Below are 11,408 nucleotides of genomic sequence, written 5' to 3' on the forward strand. Positions count from 1 at the left end.
GTTCTTTTGTAACTGGGTTTCTAGTTGATCCCTCCTAACCAAGAATGCACAGAGTGGTATTTCATCCTTGTTTTTGTTGTTTATTTTTTTGGTTTTTCAGACAGGGTTTCTCTGTATAGCTTTGCGCCTTTCCTGGGACTCACTTGGTAGCCCAGGCTGGCCTCGAACTCAAAGAGATCCTCCTGGCTCTGCCTCCCCAGTGCTGGGATTAAAGGCATGCACCATCACCACCCGGAGTTATTTCATCCTATCTTAGACATCCATGGTCATGAAAAGGCCACTAAACGTCATCATGACATGAGATCTACAGGAGATCCAGATGTGAGTTTGGATCATCATCTCTCCTTCCTTTCACCCTCTGGTCAATTGCTCATGAATACCAGTGAAGAAGAGAACACAACTGTGATGACTGTTCTGGTTCTCAGGTGACTACATCTAAGGTCAACTAACACCCAGAAAATTGAGTGCACTGCTGTCGGCCATTTCTACATCATTTGAAGTAGGAAGATCTATTTCTAGTCTGGATCTCTGGGGCAGGAATTCACACCTTTAATTCAGATCTTTAATCGAGATGTAATCTGGACCATGCTTTCTGCTGGAAGCCTATAGAAAGACCTGGAAGAAGGAAGCTTTTCCTTCTCTCTCTGCTTCCTCCACCTTGTTAGCACATCCATTTCTTCACTGGCATTACAGCATAGTAATTTCTGATTACAGCATAGACTGCAGACAGCTGAGGCATCCAGACTTGTAGACTGAGCAACTACTGGATTCTTTGACTTTCTATCCATAGCCAGCCATTGTTGGATTAGCCACAGTACAGCTTGTAAGTAATTATAACAAATCTCTTTTCAATATATATAGAGATTCATTTGATCACTTCTGTTGTGCTACAGAGCCCTGACTAACATGCAGTGTATGTAGTGAGAACATTGTACAACAGTTTGGGTCTCATAAGAGTCTTAGCTCACTTACAAATTCCCAATGGCCACCTACCCTTAACCTTAGTCTTCTCTAGCAATTTGTTTACTTCAAGGGACTCAATCTTCCTCCTCCACATCATCCTGACTAATTTCTTGGAATGCTTTATTTCTCATATTATTGGGTATGGGTATTAGAATGGTGTTAGAGCCCATTTTTCGGTTTCCTAGTGGCTTTACCCAGCCGGTCTGCATAGAGAGGATGATTTGAACAAGGGCCTGAGAGCAGGTGTCTGAGATGGTCAGCACTTGGCTGCACTGCGGGGAGGTCTTTTCCTCCACCCCTTGGCTTTTCTTTAAGTACCCCAGGGCAGGGACACTCAACTCCTCTCCAGGCTATCCTGTATTTTCTTACTGTTTCTCCCACCTCTAAACTTCTAAGTAATATTTACTACTGCTCCTACTGAAGAGTATTGTGGGAAAATATGGGGGTAATGAGTAGCCTCCCCATAGGGTGGGAAGGGCCAACTATGGTGAGTGTTTATAAATGAGCTTCCAACTCCTCATAGTGAAGTCGTAAAAAGATTCTAATGAAGCAGAAAGAAATCTATAGCTGTGGAAGGAGGAGGAGCTGAATGGCTTCCCCTGTGTCACAGCAGAGATTCCTGGAAAGCAACATCAGCTTCTGGTCAGTTCATGAAGAATTAGCAAGGAAGCAAAGGCTGTGCCCCATGACATCAGCAGACTCTTCTCTGGAATTCTACTGTATCCTTGAGAGCTCTTGGAATCCCGTGATGTCACTAGTGTTGTAGCAACACCACGTGAGCTTAGGACATTAGTTCACAGCTGTAAGGTTCACCTACAGAGATGTGGTCAAGACTGAGGCGTCTAGTTGAGAGAGATAATACACAGCATGGAGAGACCAGAGCGAGGAAGAAAGAAGCAGGCCCTAGGTCTCACTGGACAACATGGAGAAATCTCTGGACCTGGGGAAGACGCAGTGAGTTCAGGAGGGGCTGGGCAACTCTGGATGTGATGGTGTTGAGCCTTCCATAGCTGGGGCTGAAGAACTGGGAACTTGTGGAAAGGAATAGGCCTATCCTGCTCTGGGTTCCTAAAGAGCAGACCGAGTTCAAGGATCCATGATGGTTAGTTTGGCAGATTCAGGAATTGACAAGGCTTTATCTGCTTTGCTTTGTACCATCTGCTTTCACTCTGAGTGGGGAGGAGGCCCAGAGAAAGTAATGAAATATCTGTACCATAATTGTATTCCCTCCCCCACACACTGGAGTCATTTAGTTGTGAGCCAGTAATCATAGGGGAAGGAGGGTGCCCTGGCAAAGCCTGAGGTTCTCATACTTTACATCACAGCCACTAGCAGGGCAGGATCCACCAAGTGCTGCTGTCTTCAAATGACCCCTGTGGTTTCTTAGTTACCAACTGCTGATGGCACACAGGTCTGCAGTTCAGCCTGAGAGCTGTTAGATTCAGTGAACCTGGAGTGAGACTGTCCCCTTCCTGCCAGCTCTGGGTGTCTTGGACTGTCAGTGAGGATGGCTTTGTGAATCTGATGACCATGTTCTGCCCCTGCATGGCTTCCCCATTAACAGGAGAGTCTGAAACATAGAGCAAGTGAGGTGGGCATCCATCCACTACCTGAGGGTGACAGTAGCAATTTTCTGGTTTTTCAAAGCACTTGGCTGAGGGCTCCAAAGCTACAGAGCATTCTCTGTAGCTGTGAATAAGCTTTAGAAGGATGTCCCCTGGGTCACATTGTCTAGGGAGAGAGAGGAACCCTGCTGACTTTTGAGACATCCACCTCCCTATAGAGAGATGGGAGAACTGACATCCACAGAGGGGGAGACTCAAGTCTCGTCTTTGCGGAATTGCTAGGAAAAGGACTCATCTGTTAGTTACTTCCTGAGCATCCTTCAGTGGGTCAGGTTTGACTGAGATGAGGTAAAGCATAGGGCAGTACTGTGCTTTGACTTCTAGACTAGGGAATTACTGAGATACTTAACTTTGTCTAACTTGGTTGTCAGGGTGATATAACATCTGAATGGACATAGTTTACCCCACATCACTCATGTGTTCTTGGGTACACCAAGTCCATTCCTGAGACCACAGTCCAGTCTTCTGAAGAATTTGCCATCCAGGCTGAACATGGTGCCATCCCCTCATTTCAGTGCTGCCAGGAAATTGACAAGTGTGATGTGCGGCTCTGGGAAAGGTCTAGAGTACAGGACTCCTCGTATATCTCCTGTGTCCTTTGCCTGCCCTTCTCATGCTCCCATGAGTATTCTTTAAGCTGGCTGTGCCCCTGTCCTTCCCAAGGGCATGGGCATCTTCACAGATATCTCCAGATCAAGAAATTAGTTTCTTTGTAGCACTAGGTGTAGCAACATAGCAGTGACACACTACATATTGTCCCCATGACTGTGACACATTTGTCCTTTCATATCTGTGTCTGGCCTCTCACTAGCCATTCATCTTTACTGACACTTGAGTGCTGGAATGGACCATCACTCATCCTTGCAGTCTTTGCTCTTGTGTCTCAGGGATCACCTGGAGAGTCCCAGTTTTTACTATCCACCCTGACATGTCACTAACTGATTACACATTTGCTAATATTGTGTTGGCTTGAATTTATTGTCCTGATTCAGGGAAATATTTCTCATTAACTAAGGGACATTTCTTTGTTCTGACAGGACACCGACAAACTCCTACCATATCCATATATTGTAAAAAGCCTTGTGAATCCTGCACAATGTTCTTGTTGACATCAGAGGATCAACCTTTCCTTCTCACCATTCTGACTTAATTCCCTAGCAACATTTTTTCTCATGTAATTGATTACAGATATCAAGAAGGGCAAAATCATTGCCTGAGATGTATTTTGAAGTGAGTCTTCAACTTCCCATACATGAAGTAGTGAAAATATTGTAATGAAACAGAAAGAGATCTCTGGCTCTGTAAGGAGGAGGTGCTGAAGGTCTTCCCTTTTGTTTCTGGGAAGGCTGCTGGGAAGGGCAACATGGCTTTTGATGAACTGCAGAAGAGCTAGTTAGTGGATAAGTGAGGACTGCCGGGGGTGACCCTAATCATCCCTTCCATGGAGATTCTATTCTATCATGGAGAGTGCTTGGTGTTCTCTGTGATGTCACCAGTGTTGTGGCAACACCAATGACTGTGGGTTATTCCTTCAGTTCCCATGGACATGTGGACAAGACTGAGCAGGCTGCTTGGGAGAAAGAATGGAGAAGATTGTGTGACCAGAGAGAGACAGAAGGAAGCTGACCTTTGATCTCAGTGTATAAACTGGAGAAATAAATGGTTCTGGGAAAGGCACAGTGATTCCAGGGCAGGGGACAAGACAATTCCTGGAGGAGGTGAACTTGAGCTGATATTTCTAGTACTGTAGCTCAGCAGCTGGGAGTTTCTGTGTAGTAATGGGTGAGTCCAGCTTTTCTGGCTTTCTAAAGAGCAGACCCAGAGTCAAGAGTTTCTAAAGGTTAGTTTAGGAGAGCCATGATTTGTCCAGGTTGCAGCTGCTTTTCTGGGAATTCCTTCAATTCCTTCTGACTGAGAAAGAGGATTGGGAGAAATGGACCACTGAGCTGGCCCTCTCTCGGTAGGGCGTTGCTGCACTTCATCCTAGTGGATTACTCAGTTTTCATGGAAATCTGATGCCAATAGGAAGGGAGGGAAACCAACTAGGCCACACAGCACATCAGTAGATGTTTTGGTTCTGAACACATGTGATTAGGTTTTGGTGCTGCTAAGCTCTAGGGACAACAGGCTTTGCTTGAATCACATCAGATGGTAGCTGACACTGTCCTCCAATTCTACTTGGCTGGGCTTGCTTATGCCTTCCAGGGCCAGGATACTGCATTAGGGAGGGAGGCACATGATTATCCACAGTGGTTGAGGACAGAAACAGAGCTCAGTGGGTAGAGTTTGAGCACAGCTTTCCTGCTGTTTGGAAGGTTCCCTGGGTCCCTACCATTCATTCCCTTAGGCTTCTTCTTGGGACTCAGCATGGTCTCTCCTGGCCCTTGTCATTCAAGAATATAAGTTAATTTGTTTTATCTACCTGCAGGGACTACTGGAGAGACACCATCCCAACTCTCCAGCTTTACTGAGCAGGAGCAGGAGCAGGAGCAAGACATGAAAAAAATCGAAAAACTCACCATTCGCTTGCATGACATGGAATGTGAGAGAAATGAACTTCGTGGTATCCTAGCCAATTATACTTGCAAGGATTTGAACAACAGGTATTCATTATGCACAGTTCTCTGCTGACCTTCTTGAAACCACAGTATCAATCCCAGGTTTCCTGAGGAACAGGAGGCTGAAATTCCAGGGGGTCCTGCTGCCTAAACTAGTTTTCATGAGTTCCTTTGAGATGCAGACTTGGAACCCGGGGAGGAATGAGATAGGGACACAGGCTGTTCTGCTTCCTCCAAATGAAAAGCAGAATGTGTGGCCTCAATTGCACTCTTGGGATACAGATAGTAGTGTTTGACCCTCAACATGTACTTCAAGAGACCGTGACAGGTGTTAGCTTGTGGGAGATGCTAGGTGCTGTGAGTTTGTGGAGAGTCTTTGTACTTGACCAGCAGATGATTGTGTATGAAAGCTCATGAAAGCAGCTGGAGGGCACTGGTTAATTCATCCAACTAAGGTTGTGGCCGGAAGCTCCCCTGTGGTCATCCTATACTCTGTGGCAATGCCACATTTCAACATCTTGGGCATCCTGATTTCATATGGTGTGTGTGTGTGTGTGTGTGTGTGTGTGTGTGTGTGTGTGTGTGTGTGTGTGTGTGTGTGTTGCACAATCCTTAGAGCATTGGGTCTGTTAAAGGGTCTGAGGATTTAACATGGGTCCAGATTACAGCACTGGTGAAGCAAGGGAACCTCACTTTGAGCATCACACCTCCTGGTCACTGTGCTCATCATTTTAGAACATAAGAATCACTGTGCAGTTTATAAAACCATTCCAAAATTGGGGCTCCTCCCGGCAAATACTAATTGTTTGCTCTGGGTCTCTGTGTAGCTATTGGCACCCAGGAATGAGAATCCCTGTTTTAGAGATAGGAGAAATGTTACAATAGGTTTCTTGTGTTTTCAGATATGTGGCACAGATTCCTGGCAACTTCTTAGAGCACTTATCTATAGCTCCTTTCCCACTCTCGGTGCTCATGAACTGGATCCCTCACCTTAAACCTTCTGGCTATTATGTTCTGAGCACAAGATAGAATGTTTAATAAGCACCAGGAAGTCCCAGTGTTTAAATACCAGGCTGTGGCATCTACTCTGCTGGGGTAGTCCATGACACAGCCTTATTTATGTGATACTTATTGCCTGTGTTCATGGGGTTCATTTTTCCTGGGGCCATGTCCTACCACAGGCTGAACTTTGAAACAGAGATGCTTGAAATGGAACACAAGCAGGTGATGTCGGCTCTCCAGAAAATGCCATTGGAGATGAGTGAATCCTTGGACAAGTGCAAGGGGCTGATGGAGGAGACTGAATACTTTAGGTAAGTGCCCAATAGCTTGGGAGGGACTGATTCTGCCCTTCTTTGTCCTTGACTCAAAGTGAGGGCTCTGGTTCTAGCCTGTGTGCCTCTGAGCCAATAGCCTGCCTTGTGGCCCTTCAATTTTTGCCTCTTGGACTCAATTTTGCTAAGTGTGAAAAAAACACTGAGGCCCTCCTATTATTGTCCTGCTCAACTCAGGAGACCTAAGGCAGAAAAATGATTTGTACCATGAACGGATTTTTTGAAGCCCAGGTTCTCTGGGTGCTGGCAGGGGCTTTACAGATCTGGTTTGCCTGGGATCTGTAGAGAGAAGTTATTCGTGTTGGAACTTCTGACCTCATTCAGAGTGTGTTTTGCCTCTACCTGCTGATGCTTTCCCAATATCAGGAACAGTTAAGCATAGGTGTGAACTGCACCCTTTTCTCAGAGGGACAAGATCCCTTTTGGTACCTGGATTGTCAGAAGTAGTTTGAATTTGTCTGCAATTTGGCTATTCTCTGGATTTGGCCTGCATTTGAGTGATGCTGGCTAGTCTACTGAGAGCTCCATTCTTGTTCTGTTGACCTTAGACTTTTCATGGTTGGTGGTACTTGAATGCAGGATGGCAAATAGAGGCTCACTGTGGCTCTCCATGTTTTGGTGATTGTTTAGTTACCTCAATGGCCAGATCCTACCAGAGTGTAATCAGCTAAGGAACAATGTCCATCTGTTGAGACATCAGAACATGCTGTTGTGGAAGGAGCAGATTGAAGAGCATGAGACCTGTGAGAAGTTGAAGAAGCTCTTAAAGGAGGCCCATGAGAAGATTTGTGACCCCTGTGCTGAGCAGCAGCAGGTAGGCTGAGGCAGTGGGGGCAGACTTCCCAACTGTCCAACCATAAAATAAAAACACCCATGTAAGCACCCACCCACCCATCCAGAATCCATATCTGTGATCATTCACAAGTCTTCCTGTAGAGTTAGCCTCTTGCTAGATACTAGCTGATTGGAAAGCAAACCCTCCTGGTCTGCTGAAATTGCAGTACATTCAGAGAGATGGGTCTGTGAGATACCACACACCTACATGTCATTATATTAGAATCTCTCATGCAGGGAGCTACTTGTAGAATACCACAGAGCTCTCATTGATTAGGTCAGTGGCCTGTGGCTCATTTGCATTCTGGGGTCCTGTGAGATCATAAGTAGGAAGCAGCTTGCAAGGACTAGAGCCCTAGACAATGCCAAGTGAATGTTTTTCATTGTCAACTTTTGGGGTGGCAAGTGGGCTTGTCCTTTCTTCCTGCATTCCATTTTGTTCTCTTTCTTTAGCTTAATTCTTGGGTCACACTCTCAGAAGCTGAGTATCAGCTTGTTAGCCCTGTTTTCTGTGAGTGGTGCTGGGCAGTTCTCCCATCCTGGAGTTTCCAGTCTGGAGCTGACTGAATGACATAGATGTGGGAGGACTTTGATAGCCTGAGGGTTGGGGTGACAGGTTTAAAGCTTGAAGAGAACATTTTCTCCAATCACCTCAACATAGTTTGACTAAGCTGTGTGCTCTCCTCTAGGCAGTTTTAGTCCCCAGAAAATGGATAGATCTGTTGTAGGCCTCTGTGGAAACATCTGATATGCATAATCTAAATTTATCTGTTTACTCAATATGATATCCTCTTCTTTTTTTCTGCTTGCTTTTGATTCCTCTTGTCTGTGTGTGATCCTTACAGGTGTATGTTAATGTGTACATACAAGGGTGTGTTCAGAGGCTACATAATGAAACCCCATGTTGTCGTCTGTTGCTTACTCTCTTCTTCCCTTGAACCAAGGTCATTCACTGAACATAAAATTATCTGTTTGGGCTATTTGGGCTGGCCAGGACTCTGGATCTCCTGTTCTTCAATGGGGCCTTCTGTCTTGTTTTGTCTTATCTAATTGTCACAAGTTTTAATTGCTCAGAAAGAAAAAGGAGGGAGTAGTTTCTCCTGTGTTTATACACTCTTATTGCTTTGGTATACATGTGTTCTTTAATAAATCACAAAATCAAACAATACAGCTATTTTAAAAATAAAAACTAGACTTCTTCCTTTTCATTACACACAGCTAACACAAAGGAAATGTCTTGTTTGTCTCATTGGCTTCACAACACGGAATCCCACAGTTCATCTCCTTGCTGATATTGTGTTACTGACTATATCATGTGCGTCTGTGTGTGTGTGTGTGTGTGTGTGTGTGTGTGCATGTGCGTGTGCGCATGCACGTGCGTGCATGCGTGCATTTGTGTACATCTGTGTGGGTGAACTTCTCTCTGTGTGTGAATGCTGACTATTATTTGGACATTAGTGTTCCTTTGGTTTCTATATATAACCTCCTGTTGGTGAGTGGGTGTTTGTGTGCCCATATTTCCTATATGTGTAGGGGTAAATGCTTGTGTGTGTGTGTTGGGGATATGGGTGCTTAAAAGTACTAGTGTTTGTGAATGTGTAAACTCATGTGTGTGTTTTTCTCTGAAATTACTCGTTATATTTTTAAGGATGATGGAGACCAACTAACTTTATTGAGAAAGTACTGTGCCTATCTCTAAATGCCACTGTGTTCATTTCTCATCCAAAGAAATTTAATCTTCTTCTCAATAGTATTCTTGGTGATTGCTCCTTCTGTTAGAATTGGCAGCGAAATTGAACATGTTAGTGCATTACAGTGGGCTTGTATGGGTGCATAAATGTATTTATGTGTGTCCTTGACTTTATGTGTGTGCATGAGAGTGAGAACTCTCCCCTGAGAACACAATCTTCTAATGAACAGGAGCAAGAAAGCCTGGATGAAAAACTGAAGGGCCTGCTGAATCAGAAGGAGCTGGTCACCCAGCAAAGGGACTTGGCAGAAAAGCTGCAACATCACTTCAGTGTTTATGAGATGAGGTAGGAGCCCAAACTGGGAGGAGTAGTTAGAAAGGTGTAGGTCACCTGTACCTATATCTCTGTCCTTTTTGGGAATCTCCCCATCTGGATGGCTCTCATCCACAGGCAGTGAAAGACCACCTCAGGGTGTTGTGCTGGCCCTGTTAACAAGAACTTCTCCAGGAAACACTATGTTTGAGCCTTAGTGTTTCTGAGGAATGTGTACCCCTTATTCCCTTCAGAGATCTCTGGTATCTTCTCAGTGTCCCCTATGTCTCCATGTAAATCTCCCTATGGTAGTCCTCAACCTAGCAGGAGGAGGGTTAGTTTTGAAGGACAGTGTGTGCTCTTGTTAATTTATTTTCCTTCCAGAACATCACATTTAAAGAGAAGTTTCTACTTTTGGTTAGATCTGCATGCAGCACACTCCTGCTGATTATAAGCTCTCTGCTGTGTGCATCTGTCTCCTGAGAAGAGATTTTTCTGGACATAAGATTATTTAGGGGTTGAGGTGTTGAACTCAGGCAGGTCTCTGTGCTGTAGGAATAATCAGAACCTTCACTGCTTTTATTTTGTAGGCTCTCTAGAGGGACTTTTCCCAGGTTGCTCATTAACCTGGTATCTAATCAGGGCCATGTACATCTGCCCTGAACTGTCACTCAGACCTTGATACACTGTTATATTTTTCTCAAAATATTGTATCTGGACAGCTGTAGAAATGTGTGGATTTTCTTGTCCAGCACTGTCTAGTTCTCAGTTTGTCTTCTAGCAGATTTTAAAACACAGAGTTAATACCAGGCTAAGGTGCACTCTGACACTACTCTCCTAGGAAATCAAGGAATGACCTGAGCTGAAAGGTCATGCTGGACTGTCCAGATGACTAGAGCTGGTTCAGGCTCAACAGCTGACACAGCAGGTCCCCACCAGGCCTGTTCCCTAACTGCCTTCCTCCTCTAGGTCAGAAAATCTCCAGCATGACCTGGAACATGTCACAGCCCCGGATGAGAGCCCCCTGCAGACAGAGCTGCTGCAGCAGGAGCAGGAAGTATCACAGGCAAGTGAGCCACCACTGCATTCCAACACCTGCAACCATGGCATTCATGGGGACTGGGGGCTCTTGACATTGGATTCCAGTGTGAATAGGCCCTGATTTTGTCTAGCCTGTGGCCCAGCCAGGATGCCTCTGGGACTGATTGCCTTTCTTTCTCACACAACAGCTTTGAGAGAACTGAGGAGGCCAAAGAAGCCACAATCCACTTGAACCCATGGCGCTCTCCACCCTTGGATTGAAGCCTCCTCAGAAGAATACACACTCCAAGTCCCATGGGGCATTGCTATACCTGCTTTGAAATGGTCTTTTACATTTGTGACTGCCTTCCTACCATGTTTTCAAGGCCAGCCACAGGCTTTTGACTGTGCCTCAAAGTCTGTTGCATGATTAACCTAACCCTTTAATCTTTTAATTTAGCAAGCTGCTTAGCATAATTTTTTTGTTTGTTTTTTGTTGGGTTTTGTTTGCTTTGGGTTTTTTGGTTTTCTTTGTTATTGTTTAAGGTTTTGAATTCATTTGTACTTTCTTTGGTTCTTGTTGTTTGGTATTTTGATATGACCTTTTACTGTTTATATTGTGTGCCCTTTCATCCATTATTGAGTAAAATGATTGTATCTTTATTAAGAAAAATGTGATTGCCTACTCTTCACTCTTAACACTTTAAATGTGGTCATATACACAATGGAGTACTACTCAGCAGAGAAAAACAATGACATTATGAAGTTTGCAGGCAAATGGATGGATCTAGAAAAAATCATCCTGAGTGAGGTAACCCAGACTCAGAAAAACAAACATGGTATGTACTCACTTATAGGAGGATACTAGATGTAAAACAAAGATGACTAGACTGATACTATCAACTTCAGGGAGGCTTTGTAGAAAACAGGACCCCAAGAAAGATACAGGGTTCGCCCAACAACAGAAAAGTGGGTGAAATCTACATGAACAACATGGACGTGAGTAGGGCTAATGAAGGGCAAGGGTCAAGGGAAAGAGAGCTTAGGGGAGCAGGAGATCCCAGCTGGATC

General features: G+C 44.7%; 1 protein-coding gene across 1 annotated transcript; it reads left to right on the plus strand.

Moving 5' to 3' along the window:
- The first annotated feature begins 1,719 nt into the window (after nucleotides 1-1,719).
- Nucleotides 1,720-11,010, plus strand: LOC143267328 (disks large homolog 5-like). The gene is made up of 7 exons (XM_076544746.1): nucleotides 1,720-1,917; nucleotides 5,017-5,191; nucleotides 6,328-6,459; nucleotides 7,111-7,294; nucleotides 9,235-9,350; nucleotides 10,287-10,383; nucleotides 10,547-11,010. The coding sequence occupies exons 1-7, from the start codon at nucleotides 1,785-1,787 to the stop codon at nucleotides 10,550-10,552; spliced, it is 843 nt and encodes a 280-aa protein (XP_076400861.1). The 5' UTR covers nucleotides 1,720-1,784; the 3' UTR covers nucleotides 10,553-11,010.
- The last annotated feature ends 398 nt before the right edge of the window (nucleotides 11,011-11,408 follow it).

The sequence above is a fragment of the Peromyscus maniculatus genome, chromosome 9 (assembly GCF_049852395.1).
Source record: "Peromyscus maniculatus bairdii isolate BWxNUB_F1_BW_parent chromosome 9, HU_Pman_BW_mat_3.1, whole genome shotgun sequence".
Lineage (NCBI taxonomy): Eukaryota > Metazoa > Chordata > Mammalia > Rodentia > Cricetidae > Peromyscus > Peromyscus maniculatus.